Source organism: Phyllopteryx taeniolatus, chromosome 12 (genome assembly GCF_024500385.1).
Source record: "Phyllopteryx taeniolatus isolate TA_2022b chromosome 12, UOR_Ptae_1.2, whole genome shotgun sequence".
NCBI lineage: Eukaryota > Metazoa > Chordata > Actinopteri > Syngnathiformes > Syngnathidae > Phyllopteryx > Phyllopteryx taeniolatus.
Window position 1 is genome coordinate 186,643 of NC_084513.1, and position 21,904 is coordinate 208,546.

Genomic DNA, 21,904 nt, shown 5'->3' on the forward strand with positions numbered 1-21,904 from the left:
GAGTGCGACTGGTTGTTTGTTTGTATGTGCCCTGCGATTGGCTGGCAACCAGTTCAGGATGTACCCCGCCTCCTGCCCAATGACAGCTGGGATAGACTCCAGCACTCCCGTGACTCTTGTGAGGATAAACGGCTCAGAAAATGGATGGATGGATGGATATTAACGGCCATGCTTGCCCTATTTTGGGTCGTCCCCCAAATGGTGTGTTTCAAGCTCTAAAAAGTTCTATCAAATTTCAGAAGGGTACTTTCCAAAATTAGGTAATGGGCTCAGCCAAACAAAATATTGGTCACATAAACGTACACAAGCAAATCCGTGCATCACATTTACAATTTACACCGGGAGGATTCTATATATTAAACTGTTCACAAATATTTATAGTCTTAATAGCCTCGAAAAGCGCTTCTTGAACATGAATATTTGATCATGCCTGACGTCATCCTCCTCAGTAAATCAATCCAATGCGCATATTCAGCTCAACCAATCAGAAGACTATTTAGCTGAACCAATCAGAGGACGGGAAAAATGCCGACGCGACTGATCCTGTGTGAAGGCACAGTGTGGTGATTCTAAAATCTGATTGGTTAGACCATTTCACTGCGTGTGTTTATGTGTGTGTGTGTGTTTTACTTGTTTGACGCCAGCACTCAGGATTCTGAAGGCCTTGGGTGGAGTACATTTACGTCCCAACACATACAAGCTGAAAAAACTGATTGGTAAAAAACAAAACACAATGAACTTAAGATATACGACTGGAAGCTGGGCTGCCAAGACTGCACACTATGAAATGAAGACAAAATACTGTTGGAAATGAATTAATATATATTGTATATATTATCACACATTTTATTATATTATCCATCCATTTTATGAGCCGCTTCTCCTCACTAGGGTCACGGGCGTGCTGGAGCCTATCCCAGCTGTCATCGGGCAGGAGGCGGGGTACACCCTGAACTGGTTGCCAGCCAATCGCAGGGCACATACAAACAAACACCCATTCACACTCACATTCACATTCACACCTACGGGCAATTTAGTGTTGTCAATTAACATGTTTTTGGGATGTGGGAGGAAACCGGAGTGCCCGGAGAAAACCCACACAGGCACGGGGAGAACATACAAACTCCACACAGGCGGGGTCGGGGATTGAACCCAGGTCCTCAGAACTGTGAGGCTGACGCTCTAACCAGTCGCCCACCGTGCCGCTTATTATATTATATATAATAATAAATATTAAGAATAATTAATTAATACTTGAAGTTTTAGGTCAGTGCGTTTGATAGTGTTTTGGCCAGCAAAGAAGGCTCTGAAGGCCCTCAGTGCACACCACTGCTCCGGTACGTGTCGCAATCCAGTACAATGTTGTCGACCATTTACTACCGTCGGCCAGCAGATGTCGCCATAGGTTTCGCAGCGGCTCAGTTGAGCCATGCGACACTTCTCCAAGTGCAATCATCCCTCTCCCAACTGCGCATGCGCTGACGATCCCATTCTTGTGCTGCAGGCAGCATTCCGGGTGGAGAGTGAGAAAAAGACGTGTTTTTAAGGCCTTATACCGAAACAACACTAGGAGCTTATTTGAAGAAGTCCCCTGGAGCCTTAAAACAGAATATGGTATGTATTTCAGAAGTTTATCCACACTGCTCGCCTCCTCCCTTGTCATATTTGCTTCTTTGTGTTGTGCCTGTACACTGTCGTTCCATAGAAAGGGAACGCTCCGCGAGAGGACAAGCTTGAGTTTTAATTCCTCACGTAGTGCCTGGCGAAGATAAACTAGAAGAAGGTATACTGTAAAGAATCTTTTCTTTGAGATTTTGATGCAGCAGATCCCTTCTTCTGCGTTTCAAGTGTTAAGTGGCTGACAAGGTGTCTCTACTTGATTTGCTAGCAGTGATGGTGTGTCTTCGAGCTAGCACGAGCTCAGCTAACACTGTACAAAAGCACACAAGCAGGGTGGCAACATACAAAATATGTCAGACAGACTGCCGAAAGGTGTGAATCTCACGCGCGATACATATATATCACATCTTCACCATATTTTGTCGTTTTTTATTGCGCTGCGTGTGGTTGACTTTCCCTCCTATGTAATAATTAATAGACAATGTTATAGATTAACACTTTGTTACAACATTGAGACTACATTTACCTGTAATATTTCAATAACATTTGGGAAGGCATTAGCCAGGAGATATGGATATGGAGCATTTCTCGTCACAAAATATTTTGAAGGCAAATAGTACATGTATGTATGTATGTGTGTGTACTATATAGCAGTTTGAAAATTGAGTGGTTAAACACGCCTGTGTCATATACACTGAAGTTCAGTGCTAAGCGGCTCTCTGTGTTACCATGGCAATAGTCGGTCATCCAGTTGAGCATGTGAAGCTCTCTTTAGAAGAGGGACATGTTTGCAAGAGCTATAACTCATTCTGAGCCTTTATTTTCAATCGTTATTGTTTTCTCTCATGTGTTTTCTGCTCTTCCAGGGCTTTCCAGGGCAGATCCCAGGAAAAGACATGGAGATGTGATCTGGCCTCCATCCTTCTCTATTTGCTGCTTTGATTGCTGCTCCCCAGAACCACCGTTTCAAACACTGCAGGAGTGGTTTGGCTCAAAGTAAAACCCCAATTAAGAGCCACTAGTAAACTTTCCCCAGCTGCTGCCCAGACACACATGGTGCATTGCTGCCATTCCCAAAGCCCGACTCCATCAGTCCCGAGGGCACAGCCACTAGCTTTCTGGTGTGCTTACAGCTATCAGAAAAAGAAGAACAGTCCTTTTGGATAATTGTTTTCCGCGTAACCAACCTACATCCAAGTAGTAGAGTTTACTGGTCTTTCCTTCTGCTTTGAGCTCTCAGGATCTCTGACAATCATCCATCTTTTAGCTGGGAAGACTGACAAAGGTCGAGAAGTTGATTCTTAAAGGCTACGTTGATGGAATCCAACATGGAGAGCTGCCTAGCCCAGGTCCTGCAGAAAGATGTAGGCCGTCGTCTTCAGGTGGGGCAAGAGATCGGCGACTACATCTCGGACAAGGAGAAGTCTCATGACCTTGAGCAGGATCAGACTGCTCTTGATAAGATGGTTGATGGCATTGCCAGCTCCTGGGTCAACTCCAGCAACTTCAAGGTAAAATGAATTGATCAGGCTGGGAACTCTGATGTGGGTTCCCTCAGGCTGGATTTACACTGCATGGTTCAAGTGACAAAATTAAATTTATTTTCATTTTTCTTTTGCTCTTAAGTGGCAGAATTCAGATATGCATCATGCGAGCATAAAGCGAAAAAAAGGCATGGAATCGCATATCCTATCAGATTGGAATCAGGCCTCTTCCAAATGTGGATAAAGGATGACGTATCAGATATCTGCCAATGCAAGTGCATTGAAAAAATGCGCGAATATAATACAATGGGAGTTTTACGGCTGTCATTATAATTTTTTTTTCCGATTCTTTTAGCTTTTCCATTAATTAAGCAAATAATCAGATTTTAAAGCAAAATTTATTTAGCTTTAAAGTTTATTGCAAAACATTTTTTTCAATTACTCTTTATTAACAGACTTATTGTTTGGTATTATTTAATGACTAAACAAAACCAAATAAACAACAGTTAAGCAATATCACATGAGTTGGTGTGACTGTACTCAGTGCTCACCAACCTTTTTGAAACTGAGAGCTATGGTACTTGGGGACTGATTTATATGAAGGGCTACTAGTTTTAAATATACTTCTGAGGCTGCTTCAGGTTCAACCTCATGTCAATTACAGGTTATTCATACTACGCTGCAAATAACAATTATTTTCATAATGGATTAAACTGACTGTTATTTTTACCATAAATTCCGTAACATCAGAAAATAAAAGAAATTCATTCATTCATTCATTCATTTTCCGTACCGCTTATCCTCACTAGGGTTGCGGGTGTGCTGGAGCCTATCCCAGCTAACTTCGGGTGAGAAGCGGGGTACACCCTGAACTGGTAGCCAGCCAATCACAGGGCACATATAAACAAACAACCATTCGGACTCACATTCATACCTACGGGCAATTTAGAGTCCTCAACTTACTATACATGTTTTTGGGATGTGGGATAAAACTGGACTACCCGGAGAAAACCCACGCAGGCACGGGGAGAACATGCAAACTTGACACAGGCGGGGTCGGGATTTGAACCCCGGTCCTCAGAACTGTGAGGCAGATGTGCTAAACAGTCGTCCACTGTTTCACCAATAAAGGAAATCTGCACATTTGGTTTGTCCATGATTGTAAACACAGTCATATCGGATATGTGTTGCATAAAAATATTCATATAAATAGATCCATCCATCCATCCATCCATCCATTCTCTGAGCCGCTTCTCCTCACTAGGGTCGCGGGCGTGCTGGACCCTATCCCAGCTATCATTGGGCAGGAGGCGGGGTACACCCTGAACTGGTTGCCAGCCAATCGCAGGGCACATACAAACAAACAACCATTCGCACTCACAGTCATACCTATGGGCAATTTAGATTTTGGGATGTGGGATGAAATCGGAGTGCCCGGAGAAAACCCACGCGAGCACGGGGAGAACATGCAAACTCCACACAGGCGGGGCCGGGGATTGAACCCCGATCCTCAGAACTGTGAGGCAGACGCTCTAACCAGTCTCCACCGTGCCGCCCATATAAATAGATGCAAATAGTAAAAAATCTGATATATGTATTAAAATTGTAATTGGGCACCTGCAGTGTAAATCCAGCCTCAAAAACGTACATGGTTGCTTTGTTTTCTACATGTGTAAGATTTCCTACGACTCTTTGGACAGTTTTAATTTTATTTAGGGAAATTAAACGTATGTAAGGACGTATAGTTCCCAAGTTTGCAAGGAAACTGTGTGTTTTATCGATCAAATTGACTTGTGCTTCTGTGATTGAAAAGGCTACTTGCATTAAGACACTGTTTGGAGTACACTGGAGTTCAATCATATCCACAGCAGGAGCTACAAATTCCACACCAGATAAAGATACGCAGCTGCCTGGTAAATATTGTCAAGTGTGTGGTGGTTGTGAGGTCACTAGTTTAATCCCTGCTTTATCTAAATGCGTTAAGATATTATTAAGAAAGATTTTGCACAGAAGTTTGAATGAGGAAACGTTGTTTCGTACTCCTTGAACACTGGCCCTTTAAGCCTGTCATCACGAAATACTGAAAGAAAAAGCAGAGCGCATTTTTTTCAAAGGCTCTCTTGTTACGAGTTTTGTTGATGCCGTGTGAATTTGTGGAACTTCATGCACAATGAGGTGTGGTCTGAATGCTATCAGACAAGATGGTGGCAGTAGCTGAGGTCAAACTTCCAATTTTTAAATGGTGCAAGTTTTTCAGTATACACGTCACTGTTTTCTACTGATCTTCAAACTTCCACAGAGAATTAATCTAGAGAAGAACACATGAACTATGTGGGTCATCTGGCCCACAATGTCTTGTTTACCATTATTACCATAGTTATATGGAGACAAAGATTTATTATTATTATTATTTTAATCATTTGCAACTTTCAATTTATTTTCCCCACTGTAATCAGTGATTGCTTTCTTCAGACAATACACTCTTACACTTGTAATAATGGTTAATAACAACCACAACAGAGGGTGTCTTGTTCTTCTATTCTATGAGTCCTTTGTTAAAAAAATAAAATAAAAAATAAAGTATGCCTGCAGCATGTGTCTCACTGGGATGTCTTTCATTCCTTTCAATCATGTGCGTCTATATTGTTGTAGTTGAAGCAGTACAGTCATTTTATATTCTTGATGATTATCCCTACATTATGTGAAAGAGAAACGATTGGTCCTTTACATTATGTGAAAGAGAAACGATTGGTCCTTGATGAAGTTGTAACAAATTTCCTTTTGAAAAATACACGATTTGAATTTCTTAGAGTTTGAAGTGATGCGTTCATGTAACAAATCCTGTATTCACTCAAACAGCCTCAGCTGATCCCTTGGCAACTTGTGTGGAAATTTAGTTTGAGACAGTGAGCGGGAGGAAGCATGAAAGATGAATTTGCCTTACATGGATGGTTGGAGTTAATGCCTTTAAATCAGCCAGTGCTGCATGTGGATCTGTGAACCTACCTTGTTGTATTTATTGTATGATTCATGTTCATCACAGGAATGATCAGTACTAAATGCTTGCTTAGATTTAAAAAGATATATTGAATTAATCAAGTTAAACATTCGACTTTTCAACAACACTGGCTCAAGTGACTCAAGTGAACCCGAGTGAAATGGTGATGTCCCCGAAAAATGACTATTTACTTAAGATTTTGTGTACTGTAGCTCAATATTAAGAACTTTTTCAAAGTGTCAAATTCAAGGCAACAAGCTGGCACGTGGTTTACATTGGCAGTGCATTGACAGGTGGAGCAAGCAGGTAATGAAAATCACATTCATGCAGAATCCATTTTAACTCTGTGACCATGTGCTTATCACTGATCCACACTTGCCGATTTGAAGCACCCTTGAACCATTTCTCATTTACTCATGTTCAGGGTTGGCACGGGGTCAGGAAACCTCTTAGCCAATGTGGCTAAACAGCATGAAAACCTCCTAGCCACACTCAAGTGCTTATTAGTTAGTCACAACATCACGTTTAAAGTGCCGTGAAAAAGTATTGAACCCCTCCTCAAATTCTTATATTTTTGCATCGTTTCCCCACTTTGTTTAACACCATCAAACAAATGTAAATATCAGCAAAATATAACCAAAGTGAACTCAAAATGTGGTTTTAAGTGGTGATTTCATTTATTAAGGAAGAAAAAAATATTCAAAATCTCAGATTTTACCAATAATACAAGCAATCGATTCCATGCTCCACTCCAACACTTCTATCTAGGAGCGCCAGGATGGCATGCAGAGCCCACATGATCACAACAACAGGTTGCTAAGGTGCTACCATAGTAGCAAGCACTAAGCTTGAATGTTGCTTGCTTTAAGTTGTTTATTGATACTCCAGTTGAAGTTCACTGTAAAACTAAACATCCAACCATCCATTTTCTAAACCGCTTATCCTCACTAGGGTCGCAGGTATGCTGGATCTTATCCCAGCTAAATGCGGGCAGGAGGCGGGGGAAACCCTGAACTGGTTGCCAGCCAATCGCAGGGCACATATAAACAAACAATCATTCACACTGTGAGGCGGATGTGCTAACCAGTCGTCCACCGTGCCGCCTAAAACTAAACACACATGACAAAAGAATTACACATATTAATTGTTCACATACATGACCGACTTGGTTTCTTTCTTAATTTTTGTTCATATAAATCGCTAGCTCAAAGCTAACAGAATGAATGGAAAACACCATTGATGAGCTAACGAAGATTAGCATCGAAATTGTGGCACTTATATCTCAAAATAATAAATATTGGTACATAAATGTTGTATCAACAAATAAAAACAGGCAATATACCAATTATCTCAGGCATATATCCTTCAAACTGTGAAAAACAAGTTTTATTGACAATATTCGATCGTGACTTCTACTTTCTTTGTTACTGCGCGTGTCTCTTATTGCGTGGACCACACTGCCCCTCAGAGGTCAAGACATGCCCAGCAGTTACCTTATATAACCCATTGGTTAATAATAAATGGGTCAGTTTTTCCTCATACCTACTGTTGGTGGTTATTGTTCTCTGTTTGAGTAATAACGTCACTGATGGTGTAGTGGTACACTCGCCTGACTTTGGTGCGGGCAGCGTGGGTTCAGTTCCCACTCAGTGATGGTGCAAATCGTTGTTCGTGTCTATATGTGCCCTGCGACTGACTGGCGACCAGCTCAGGGTGTAGTCTGCCTTTTGCCCGAAGTCAGCTGTGATAGGCTCCAGCGCCCCGTGACCCTAACCAGGATAAGCGGTGTTGAAAATGGATGGATGGATGTTTGAGTAATATCACTTGATCGAGACTTTACTAACATTCCATACTACAAAATAAGTATGTATGATTATTGCTGAAATCGGATCGGAACGATATCGACCAAAACATAAGGCTGCAATATCGGTATCCGATCGGAAGTGAAAAAGTTGAATCGGGACATCCCTAATGCAAACCCTTTTTTTCTAAATCACTTTGACTTGGCCAAATGACATGGAAGTGTTTGTTCACTAGTGGTGCCATCAGAGAAGGCTTTGGCTTTTGCCACTCGATGAAAAAAAGAACATACATTTATTGTTGTTGAGGTCATGGTGAATTGGAGGATTCTTTTAAGGCAAAATACCAATTTCAGAGGCCAAGATGGATAGCTGAGATCAAGGTTCTTAAGCTGGTAAATCCTACATTCCTTTACAGCACTCTATAATATGGGGTGACACAAGCTGGTTGAAGTAGTTGAAGCAAGCAGGTTGACATAGTTGAGGTGAATGGTCGTTGTAGTCATCCTCCTCCTTTTTAATTTTTTTCTTTTTATTCTTTTTCTCTCTTTGTCTTTTTTCCATTTCTTTTTCTTCTTGACTGGTCATTCTTTTTTCTTCTTCTTTAATGGTCATTCTTTCTTCTTCAAAGTTCTGACTACTGTGTGTCCCTGGGGCAGGGTCGCCGTCGCTGTCGTCATCAGCTAGGCTTTAAACGATCAGGATTTTTGGGGCTGATCAGCGAGTTTAAGAAAACGATAACCGATCACAACATGGAGCATTGTGTCTATTTAAATGACCTGTTCATTTACTGTATATACTTGCGTCCTTAATTGCTCCAAAAATTATATTTACAATAAATAATGTATCTTTGTTCCTCTATTTATGCCAGTGAGGCATAGTGACGGAGAGAACAAATGAATGGACTTCTATTAGATGGCAGGAAGTAAATACAGTAATTACTGTGTATCCACTTTTTGTGACATTTGTGTTTGTTGGTGTGCCGTGAGATTTTTCAATTGTAAAATATGTTCTTTGGCTCCATAAAGGTTGGAAATCACTGCTCTTGTCAGATCGTGTATTCTAATGAGTCAGGTCAAACCAACATTACAACAAATAATGGGTGCTAACTTACTGTAATTAAATTACTTTATTGTAATTAAATTCTTCACCCACACCAAAACTTTAGAGCATGATTCGACAGAACTGCGGCATGTTTACGTACATAAAAGTACGGGAACATACCTCAAGCAAGCCTTAAACGAACGTCCTCTCCTGTCCTGAGCACCGGTGACCACCAACACACGTTTTTCCCCATTTTGTCCTTATAATACAGTCGGAGCGATCCACTCTTGTTGTCGTCGCCATGGTAACGAGTGTATCCGGTCACATTTGACAAGATAAAGCCCAATGATTGTAAAAAACGGGATGCGGTGGTTTCGGAATACAACATTTTCTAATTTGCCTGTCTGACAGTGCAATTGTGAAAGAGCACATTTGTCTTGTATTTTTGCATTACGTGTTGTCTGTCTCAGACGTTGTAAATATAATTTGCGGAGCCAATCAATGACGTCATTGATCGGATCGGCGAATTAATTACATTACATTAATTACTGTATTTACTTCCTCCGGTTTGTTATATTGCAGCCATTTGCCATCATTTAAGTTTATTTCTTCTACATTAATGTACACACAGCACCCCCATGACAGAAAAAAACAATTGTTATAATTTTTGCAGATTTATTAAAAAATAAAAACTGAAATATCACACAGCCATAAGTATTCAGACCCTTTGCTCAGTATTTAGTAGAAGGACCCTTTTGAGCTAATACAGCCATGAGACTTTGGGAATGATGCAACAAGATTTCACACATGGATTTGGGGATCATCTGCCATTCCTCCTTGCAGATCCTCTCCAGCTCTGTCAGGTTGAATGGTGAACGTTGGTGGGCAGCCATTTTCAGATCTTTCCAGATATGCTCGATTGGGTTTAAGTCAGGGCTCTGTCTGGGCCATTCAAAAACAGTCACGGGGTTGTTCTGAAGCCACTCCTTCGGTACTTTAGCTGTGTGCTAAGGGTCATTGTCTTTTTTGAAGGTGAACCTTCGGCCCAGTCTGAGGTTCTGAACACTCTGGAGAAGGTTTTGGTCCAGGATATCCCTGTACTTGGCCGCATTCATCTTTTTCTTCCAACCAGTCTCCCTGTCCCTGCAGCTGAAAAACACACCCACAGCATGATGCTGCCACCACCATGGGTCACTGTTGGGACTGTATTGGACAGGTGATGAGCAGTGCCTGGTTTTCTTTACACATGCCACTTAGAATTAAGGCCAACAATTTCTATCTTGGTCTCATCAGACCAGAGAATCTTATTTCTCACCATCTTGGAGTTCTTCAGGTGTTTTTTAGCAAACTCAATGCGGACTTTCATGTGTCTTGCACTGAGGAGAGGCTTCCGTCGGGCCACTCATATGATGAGCAGCGCCTGGTTTTCTCCACACATACCACTTAGAATTAAAACCAACAATCTCTATCTTGGTCTCATCAGACCAGAGAATCTTATTTCTCACCATCTTGGAGTCCTTCATGTGTTTTTTTTTTTTAATTTTTATTTTTTTAAGCAAACTCCATGCAGGCTTTCATGTGTCTTGCGCTGAGAAGAGGCTTCCATCGAGCTATTCTGCCATAAAGCCCCGACTGGTGGAGGGCTGCAGTGATGGTTGACTTTCTAGAACTTTCGTGCATCTCCCGAATGCATCTCCGCGCTCAGCCACAGTGATCTTTGGGTTCTTCTTTACCGCTCTCTCCAAGGCTCTTCTCCCCCAAATGCTCAGTTTGGCCAGACGGCCAGCTCTAGGAAGGGTTCTGATCGTCCCAAACGTCTTCCATTTCAGGATTATGGAGGCCACTGTGCTCTTAGGAACCTTAAGTGCAGCAGAATTTTTTTGTAACCTTGGCCAGATCTGTGCTTTGCCACAATTCTGTCTCTGAGCTCTTCAGGCAGTTCCTTTGACCATGATTCTCATTTGCTCCGACATGCACTGTGAGCTGTAATGTCTTATATAGACAGGGATGTGGCTTTCCTAATCAAGTCCAATCAGTATAATCAAACACAACTGGACTCTAATGAAGGTGTAGAACCATCTTAAGGATGATCAGAAGAAATGGACAGCACCCGAGTTAAATATTTGAGTGTCGCAGCAAAGGGTCTGAATACTTATGGCTGTGTGATATTTCAGTTTTTATTTTTTAATAAATCAGCAAAAATTTTGACAATTCCGTTTTTTTTTTTCTGTAAATACGGGGTGCCGTGTGTACATTAATGAGGAAAAACATTAACTTAAATTATTTTAACAAATGGCTGCAATATAACAAAGAGTGAAAAATCTATGGGGGTCTGAAAACCTTCCGTACCCACTGTATCTCTGACCAAATATGGATGTCAGATGGATAGGCTCAAACTCGCCCTGAACTACATAACCAGTATAAATAAATGTATCGATGGATCGATGGCTATTTCATTTTAGGGATGCACGATAACTATCGATATTTGGAAAAAATGAGATCACACTTATCGGTCCGATACCGAAAAAACTGGACCGATAACGAATACATAAATTCTAGGGGTGTCCCGATCTCCGATCTTTGAGATCACGTCAGCAAAACCCCCCCCAAAAAAATCAAGTATCCGATTGGATCTGACTAGATCGAAAATCTCTGATCACTTCTATCCAGCAGACATGCAGAGCCCACGTGATCATCACAGCAGGTTGCTAAGGTGCTGACATAGTAGCAGCTACAGTATAAGTGAATGTTGCTTGCTTAAAGTCGTTTATTGACACACCAGTCAAAATTCATTCTAAAACTAAACGCACATAAAATTATTGCACCCATTGAATGTTCAAATACATCACAGACTTAGTCTTTCTTCGTTTTTGTTCAGAAAAATTGTTATCGCAAAGCTATCACGCAATGAATTAAAAACACAAATGATGAGCTAATGAAAATTAGCATAAAACACGCGGCACTTACAGTATAGCTCTTAAAATAATTAATATTGGTACACAAACCTTGTATGAGGTTGGTACACAGGCAGGCAATCCAAAAAAGGCAACAGTATCCAAAAACGTGCGGCAAAAAGGCGAGGTCGATAATCGGAACAGGGTCTAGTCTTTGACGTGGAAACAAGGAATGCTGGAACGCGACGACAAGGTCCAACGAACTGGCGACGAGAAAGAATGAGACACGAGGTTAAATACAAGGGGTAATTAGGGTGAACGAGGCACAGGTGGTGAAGATGCTCTCAGGAGCAGGCGTGTATGAAACAGGAAGACAAAAACCGGAACACACACCCATGACAACAGGAGCGAGCGGGAGTGGTTTGGCCGCATGCAGAAGCACGGTTGTTGTGGTGGGCTAACAACTAAGGTAAAGGCTAACTCCTGATGATCAACCGTTCCTACACATCTTCCTTTGTAACGTTCATTCACTGGATAATAAATCAAATCAACAACAAATGGAATTAACATCAAAACACACAACGGCCCTCCTGGGTTCGACGGGGCCAGGACGAGTCGGTATCCACAAATGACGACCGTCTGCCAGCTTGTTCAGGAGCAACCCCCCCGCCCCTGTCACCAGCACTCTTCACTCAGCCACAAATTCAAACATTTTAAAATAAACATTAAAGGTCCCTTGTTTTATTATTAGTATTAGAAAACATATTAACCTTATGAAATATGGATGTCTTTTAACCTAAAGATATGACAATAGTATTGATTGTTCAATAACAAAATACATTTATACATCCCATCTCAATCATATTGTACTTGTGTATTGTTGTGACAATAAAAATGCATTCTTTTATTCTTCTTATTATATGACATTACATATGCTGTATACATATGATATATGATAGTAAATTATGATATGATAGTAGTATAATACTATTTTAATTTTAATTATATTTTCTATGAATAAAAAGGCATTGTATTATACATCCCAAAATCTCGGGTCTAAATGACTACAGTCCTGTCGCTTTGAGATCTGTGGTCATGAATTCCTTTGAACGTCTTGTGCTGGACCACCTCAAGAGTGTCACAGGTCCCCTGCTGTACCCCCTGCAGTTTGCCTACCAAGCGAACAGGTCTGCGGATGATGCAGTCAACATGGGACTGCACTTCATCCTAGAACACCTTGACAGTGCAGGGACCTACGCGAGGATCCTGTTCGTGGACTTCAGCTCAGCGTTCAACACCATCATCCCTGAACTCCTTTCATCCAAGCTTCTCCAGCTCAGCGTCTCACCTGCCATCTGCCAGTGGATTTACAGCTTTCTGACAGGCAGGACACAGCAGGTCAGGCTGGGGGAGGCCACCTCATCCACAAGCAGCATCAGCACTGGGGCGCCCCAAGGTTGTGTCCTCTCTCCGCTGCTCTTCTCTCTCTCTACACGAACGATTGCACCTCAGCGCACCCGACTGTCAAACTCCTGAAGTTTGCAGATGACACCACTGTCATCGGCCTCATCAAGGATGGTGACGAGTCTGCATATCGACAGGAAGCGGAGCGGCTGGAGCTGTGGTGCGGCCGACACAACCTGGAGCTGAACACGCTCAAGACTGTAGAGATGATCGTGGACTTCAGGAGGCATCCTTCGCCACAGCTGCCCTTCACGTTGTCCAGCTGCCTTGTGTCAACCGTCGAGACCTTCAAGTTCCTGGGAATTACAGTCTCTCAGGACCTGAAGTGGGCGACCAACATCAACTCCGTCCTCAAAAAGGCCCAACAGAGGATGTACTTCCTGCGGCTTCTGAGAAAGCATGGCCTGCCACCGGAGCTGCTGAGGCAGTTCTACACAGCGGTCATCGAATCAGTCCTGTGTTCTTCCATCACCGTCTGGTTTGGTGCTGCTACAAAAAAGGACAAACTCCGACTGCAACGGACAATCAAAACTGCTGAAAGGATTGTCGCTACCCCCCTACCCACCATTGAGGACTTGCACGCTGCCAGAACTAAGACAAGAGCGTGCAAAATCCTCTCTGACCCTCCGCATCCCGGTCACCAGCTCTTCCAGCGCCTTCCCTCAGGTAGGCGCTACCGATCAATGCAAACTAGAACTAGCAGACATTCCAACAGCTTCTTCCCTCTTGCAATCAACTTCTTAAACAGCTAACCTACAATTCCATTGCAACATGATGGCAATTTTTTTGACTTGAGTTTGTTGTCACATTTCTGTGGGGCCAATTATACATTACTTGTGCACTCACTGTATTTGCCTCGCCACGCTGCACTATTTGCAACTATCTGTTGTTTACCAATACTGGCCACTCATGCCAGAGTAGCATCTGCTCCATTTGCACACTGATTTAGGAGTATCTGCAACATTTGCACAACCAACATTGTCCCAGATTATCGCACTACTCGTCACTTTAAACCGCATACACTCCTTGAAGTCTCGGCGCCCTTTGCACAATGGTCATTGCACCGGACTATTGCAATATTAGTCATTCAAACTGCTCTAAGTGCTAGAGGACTCTGCATCTTTTTGCACAATTGTCAAAAAAAAAAAAAAAAAACTGTACCGGCATTACCAGATAACTAGCAACCCTTTACTGCTCAGTGACTGTTTTTTTTGTCTCCAAAGTGTTCTCTGTCAATTGACTGTCTGTTGTTATACTAGAGTGGCTCCAACTACCGGAGACAAATTCCTTGTGTGTTTTTGGACACACTTGGCAAATAAAGATGATTCTGATTATGATCTAATTTGATATGACACAATTATATACATCCATAAGTAGGGGGTCCCTTCTCCAGTTTTCCATCCGTTAGGGAGTTCTTGGCTTGGAAATCGTTTGTGACTCCTGATATATATAAACCGATAAAAAAATGCGATCGGTTATCGGTATCGTATTGGCTTGGAGAGGCAACAAGTTATCGCTATCTGTGGCAAAAAACGGTTATCCTGCATCTCTATTTCACTTTAGTCTGAAAAACAGCAGTCCAACAAGAATCGTATGGGCGTGGGTGTGCTGCTGTCTTAGTGGCTGTGAAGGATGCATTTGTTTGTCCAACAACATTGGAACCAGCTTGGCAACAGGGCCACGCCATGATGGAAAATAAACTGATGAAACTGGATGAATGTGAAGAGCAGCCGGAGGAGTGAAGCAGTGTAACTCTGAGCTGCTTAAGTTTAGACTGCAGAGAATCTGCTTAAGTTTGGAAACCCTGTTAAAGCAGCCAGCTCATGGAAGAAAGCCAAATTTGTTCATCTGCTCTTCTACCTCACTTTCATCTGTTTTTATACCCGATACTATCATTTACAACCCCAATTCCAATGAAGTTGGGACCTTGTGTTAAACATAAATAAAAACAGAATGCAATGATTTGCAAATCACGTTCAACCTATATTTAATTGAATGCACTACAAAGACAAGATATTTAATGTTCAAACTGATAAAACTTTATTGTTTTTAGCAAATAATCATTAACTTATAATTTTATGACTGCAACACGTTCCAAAAAAGCTGGGACAGGGTCATGTTTACCACTGTGTTACATCACTTTTCTTTTAACAACATTCATTAAACGTTTGGGAACTGAGGACACTTAATTGTTGAAGCTTTGTAGGTGGAATTCTTTCCAATTCTTGCTTGATGTACAGCTTCAGCTGTTCAACAGTCCAGGGTCTCCATTGTCGTATTTTAAGCTTCATAATGCGCCACACATTTTCAATGGGAGACAGGTCTGGACTGCAGGCAGGCCAGTCTAGTACCCGCACTATTTCACTACGAAGCCACGCTGTTGTAACACGTGCAGAATGTGGTTTGGCATTGTCCTGCTGAAATAAGCAGAGGCGTCCATGAAAAAGACGTTGCTTGGATGGCAGCATATGTTTCTCCAAAACCTGTATGTACCTTTCAGCATTAATGATGCCTTCACAAACGTGTAAGTTACCCATGCCATTGGGACTAACACAGCCCCATACCATCACAGATGCTAGCTTTTGAACTTTGCGTCCATAACAGTCCGGATGGTTCTTTTCCTCTTTGGCCCGGAGGACAAGACGTCCACAATTTCCCAAAACAATTTGAAATGTGGACTCGTCGGACCACAGAACACTTTTCCACTTTTCATCAGTCCATCTTTGATGAGCTCGGGCCCAGAGAAGCTGGCGGCGTTTCTGGGTGTTGTTGATAAATGGCTTTTGCTTTGCATAGTAAGGTTTTAAGTTGTACTTACGGATGTAGCGCCGAACTGTATTTACTGACATTGGTTTTCTGAAGTGTTCCTGAACCCATGTGGTGATATCCTTTACACATTGATGTCGGTTTTTGATGCAGTGCCGCTTGAGGGATCGAAGGTCACAGGCATTCAATGTTGGTTTTTGGCCTTGCCGCTTACATGCAGTGATTTCTCCAGATTCTCTGAACCTTTTGATGATATTATGGACCGTAGATGAGGAAATCCCTAAATTCTTTGCAATTGTACGTTGAGGAACATTGTCCTTAAACTGTTCGACTATTTTCTCACGTACTTGTTCACAAAGAGGTGAACCTCGCCCCATCTTTGCTTGTGAATGACTGAGCAATTCAGGGAAGCTCCTTTTATACCCAATCATGGCACCCACCTGTTCCCAATTAGCCTGTTCACCTGTGGGGTGTTTGATGAGCATTCCTCAACTTTCTCAGTCTTTTTTGCCACCTGTGCCAGCTTTTTTGGAACGAGTTGCATCCATAAAATTCCAAGTTAATGATTATTTGCTAAAAACAATAACGTTTATCAGTTGGAACATTAAATATCTTGTCTTTGTAGTGTATTCAATTAAATATAGGTTGAACATGATTTGCAAATCATTGTATTCTGTTTTTATTTCTTCATTGTAATTGGGGTTGTAGTATTTTAAAGTAAAACTTCTAAAGGACATTTTGTTGATGAATAAGCCACGGTTAAAACAGCTTATTGTATGGTTACCATACAATAACCATACAAGTAATAACCAACTGTTATTACTTTTCAAACAGTTAGTATTACTATGTCCATTTTTTGTTTCCATCACTACCGTATTTAGCGAAGCTGAGAGAAGTAATTCATCTTTGGCTTCTCCCATCATGTGCATGCCACAATAAGAAAAAAACGGATGAAGAAGATGATACGAAACTGAAGAACACAACGAAAAGAGGACGCATATATATGTTACAGACCCATGGTCCTAAGAAACATTGCAGAAAGCAGCCCAGATAATGGCAATCATTTCAAGATAATTAGCCTGTATGCAGTTTAATATATAATTGTCATCTTCATTAGTTTTACATCGGGGGTTTGGGTAGGGCCGCACATTCTTAAAAAAAATCCTTATGCACTAGTGAGCATGTGGGCAAATGCAAGTGTAAGAGTTATATGGAGCAAGTTTGAGTTATATGGAGCAAGTTTGGTGACCATTTAGCTCATAATGTATGAGTACTCACATTGCAGCTACATTTTGAGTGTCAGGAGGTCAGAAATCAAATCAGAATGTCGCTTTTCAGGGCTGTTGGAAACACCATTTCCAATTCGTCTTTTGGGAAGGCGCTTTATTTGTTGCTCTCTCCTAAATTAATTATCCAGTCCCTAAATGATCATGTTAACGATGTCTGAATTTCCACAACGTCTAGTTTTAAATCAACTAACTTATTTTAAATGTAAATTACAGCCAGCATTGGGTCTCCCTTCCTAACAGTTTACCTCACGTAGCGTAGCATTTTCTTTCAACACATTCAAACTACAGAGGTAAATAATCAGTAACTTTGCCTTGCTCAAGTGACACTGAAGGGTTTGTTTTCTTGTGGTGCAATCTGAGAATACTTCAGCTTTTGCCGCCTGGAAGAACGTGGGGTTGGACGTTTAATCGAAATTTAAGTGTGATTTTGATTTTGCCTTCTAACGATCATAAAAACATTATAATAAAAGAAAAACGATTGTGCAGTGGCGTGGGTTCCTGCGTTGAAAACGAACCCTGAATGCACCCTTTGTTGCTTGTAGCAAGCTGTGTCGCATGTTCTTCTGCCTTCCCTGTGCGTGCTTTAAGCTGTTTATAGACACCCGAGTTGGAGTTTACTGTCAAACTAAATCCATTTTCTGTACCGCTTTATCCTCACAAGGGTCGCGGGTGTGATGGAGCCTATCCCAGCTAACTTCGGGCAAGAGGCGGGGTACACCCTGAACTGGTCGCCAGTCAATCACAGGGCACATATAAACAAACAACCATTCGCGCATACATCCACACCTAAGGGCAATTTAGAGTCATCAATCAACCTACCACGCATGTTTTTGGGATGTGGGAGGAAACCTGAGTGCCCGGAGAAAACCCATGCAGGCACGGGGAGAACATGCAAACTCCACACAGGCGGGGCTGGGAGATGAATGCTGGCCCATGCCACATGCACATACTGGTAATGAGTGTTTATTTTTTCTACCAATCAGATTTCAAATTCAATAAACAGGGCTACCAAGAAGGCCCCGAGTGATGTCGGCATTTTCCCGTTTGTTTGATTAGAGGAAAAGCTGCCCAAAATGGCTGACGGAACAGGAAGAAAAATTGACTTGGTGGCTGACATTTAAAAAAAAACAAATAAAAAAATTTCCCCCATTTTCAAGCTGGATTTTTCAAGAAAAAGTGGACATTTTGAGAATAGGTCGACCAACATTGCTGCTGGTCTGCTTGTTTTGACCCGGTAGAGCACTACACTGAGCTCTATACAGCTAGTGTATACAGGCGGAAGCAGAAGAAAGAGGTGGCTTTTATATGTAAATCAGCATCTCTGGTGAGTATGGTATATTTTATTTCAAGTTTGTATGTTTTGTTGGTAAGTTTTCAAAGATTGATTTTGAACTGCTCGGGCTGTCTATACGCTGGGGCAGAAGACTAATCCATCACTTCCTCAACTGTCTCCCTCAACTGTTGGTGCCATACTGCTGGGTGTCTATGATCTCCTGTCTGCAGTGAGACTGTACATGGCCACACTGTCATTAATGTAAATCTTTATCATTTGAGTGCTTTTAACTTGATTTTGTATGTATTTGCGTAATGTGGTATTTTCATCCATCCATCCATTTTCTGAGCCGCTTCTCCTCACTAGGGTCGCGGGCGTGCTGGAGCCTATCCCAGCTGTCATCGGGCAGGAGGCGGGGTACACCCTGAACTGGTTGCCAGCCAATCGCAGGGCACATAGGAACAAACAACCATTCGCACTCACAGTCATGCCTACGGGCAATTTAGCGTCTCCAATTCATGCATGTTTTTGGGATGTGGGAGGAAACCGGAGTGCCCGGAGGAAACCCACGCAGGCACGGGGAGAACATGCAAACTCCACACAGGCGGGTCCGGGGATTGAACCCAGGTCCTCAGAACTGTGAAGCTGACGCTCTAACCAGTCGGCCACCGTGCCGCAATGTGGTATTTTGAGGAGTCTAATTTACGTGATTAGCGGATAAGTGACATTCAAGTGTAAATGCTGCTGGGCGATCGTCAAGGAAGAGTCAATCCGCCATTGACCAGAAGTGGTACAATTTTGAGTTAATGATTTGAAAAATTTGTTTTTTTATTATTGGGTTTGTCATATTGGTCCAGTTGGTAGGTGATTTTCTATCTAAAAAATGGGTTTTATCATTGAGGGTGGGACGTCCCATGTACCACAAAAACAAAACCAACATCATAGTAGCCAAAGTTGCTACGTAACAACTTAGCGAATCTCATAACCAACGTGGGTGTGCCTTTCTGCTGAGTTCTCACTAAAAGGGTTGGTGTCTTTTTTCTTCACTGACCAGCAAGCGTTTTCAGAATCTACACATCTGCTCCCGCTCCGTTATCAGACTTTTGCTCACCTTCCCTGTTTGAGTACTCAGCTGAAATGACTCTTTTACAGTGTGTTAAATGAACCCACGTGTTTCTTTCTGCTATTTTTTAGGGCTGTAAAGTGTCAATCTATCTGTGCCACCATCCCTTTTTTTTTTTTTATTTTTTTTTTTCCTGTGCTAATGTAAATTTCATTTTGTAGTTTTGCACTTTGTTTTTCACAATAATTACGGTCTTGTTGTGGAATACTCATATTGGCTATCAGTATAGATTGTACCATCTTTATTTTTCCTTAGTTTGCATGCCTCGGTTAATGCTACTAATTCAGCAGCTTGTTCAGCCAATTCCTGTCAATCATGCTGCGTGCCTTCATCAAGTAAGGGTATTAGTGTGGCTGGATTTAAGGTTGTGAGAGCAGACACTGTATGTGGGACCTTAAGGGTGAACTGCTCTCTAGTTGAAAAATAAGCTATTGGTTTTAGCTTATCACCGTATTGTTGTGTAAGTATGGAGGTCATGCAATAGCTTTTACAATCTACCATTTGAATGAATGTTTTATCATTAAATTTGGAAGGCCTAGTGCAGCACTGGACACCAAATGTTGTTTAATGTCACAGAAGGCCTTTTCTGCCTCTGTACTCCATTAAACAGGTGATGTCATTTTAAGATTGTTTTTATACATTAATTTTGACAATGGTGCAACAATTTCTGCATAGTTTGGAATCCATGCTCTACAATAATTTGTCAGACCTAAAAATGATTATTATATGTTTCTTCGTCTGTGGTTTAGGATTTTTTAAGACTATAGCTCTCCTGTCTTCTAATATAGTCTTTCCTCCTATACTTAAATTATGGCCTAGATATTTAACTTGTCTTTTACATCATTGCAATTTATTTTTTGTTAACTTTATGTCCCTCTTCTGTTAGATGATGCAGTAAAGTCAATGAATCCTTGCATGTCTCTCCATCTGTAGATGCCAGAAGACATGCGTGTTGTCATAACTTGTGAATAATTAGTTAGACTTTCACAGTAACCTTGCGGTAATCTAGTAAATGTATATATATATATTTTTTTTTTCTCAAATGTGAATGCAAACCAAAATTGACTGTTATTTTCTATTGGTACTGTAAAAAATGCATTACTTATGTCTACTACTGTAAACACAGTAGCGTCTGGTCTTAATGAATTTAACAATGTGCGTGGGATTGGTACGCATGCTGCTCTCTGTATTACTGCAGCTCATCACATTCTTTTTTATCTTCTATTTTTGTGATAAGCTGCAAGGCTGCAGACAACAGGGCCTTTTCCATGTTTAACTGTGGTTTGTCTGGGATATCGATTGTGTAATAGAATGTACTTTCTCTGTTTTCCAGTGTTACATCGAGGTCCTCTCTTTTTAATTTATGTTTAATTCATGTTTGAGTACAAGTCCTAGTTGGAATAAGCCATCTCTTCCCAACAAATTCACAGGGCACTCCGGGACTTCGAAAATGGGCATTCTACAAGGTTATTTCAGGTTTTTCAGGGTCCAAACTCAGAATGTCCTGTAAATTGAAATCCACCTCCTCATTCTCTGTAATGTTTACACAAGAGGATTTGTTGAGTTGGGAAGCAGGCTGGCCTAGTCATGCAGTAGTTTGTCCGTATTCTCTTTTATTTTTCTTTTTTTCTTTTTTAGGGCATTCATGTGCAATGTGGCCTTTGTTTCCACAGCACCAACAGATGGTATTATCATAATAATTTCGATTTCTACCATATCTTACTCTCCCACGGTCACTGCCGTGTCCTCTAAAATTATCTCTCTCTCTGCCTTGATAGTATATTTCTGCTTCTTCGTCGAGGAAGACATCTATCTTCTCTTTTTGTTTTTTGTCTAACACTCTTTCTGCGTGGAGGGCATGATTAACATATTCCTCCAGAGGGCCAGTTGCTAGGTTTATCCAATGTTTATCTACCCATCTGTTAATGTGTTCTTTCGAATTCGCATGTAAAGCATTTTTTAACTGTTGTTGATAAGGTGTGATGCCGGCTACGGCCTTTTTCACATCCTCATTAGTCCAGGTCCTATAGACCAAAATAGTTTCTTTTTGGATTTGCCACTTCAATCATCGGAAATAAATCCATGTTCCCTCGTCTGAGGTTATATTTGTTATTTTGGGAGTGGGAGAAAATGTTTCTCCCATAGTTTTA

At 41.5% G+C, this 21,904-nt stretch overlaps 1 protein-coding gene across 44 annotated transcripts in view; it reads left to right on the forward strand.

Moving 5' to 3' along the window:
• Positions 1–1,474: 1,474 nt before the first annotated feature.
• Positions 1,475–21,904, forward strand: part of clasp1a (cytoplasmic linker associated protein 1a) — a 139,206-nt gene continuing 118,776 nt past the window's right edge. For 43 of the 44 annotated variants that reach the window (XM_061793506.1, XM_061793512.1, XM_061793513.1 and 40 more), the window contains exons 1-2: positions 1,475–1,614; positions 2,487–3,131. In XM_061793506.1, the coding sequence (XP_061649490.1) occupies positions 2,937–3,131 (195 nt within the window). In that variant the 5' untranslated portion in view covers positions 1,475–1,614; positions 2,487–2,936. Of the gene's footprint in view, positions 1,615–1,704; positions 1,784–2,486; positions 3,132–21,904 lie in introns of those variants that run through there. The other variant, XM_061793507.1, reaches the window with a different exon arrangement.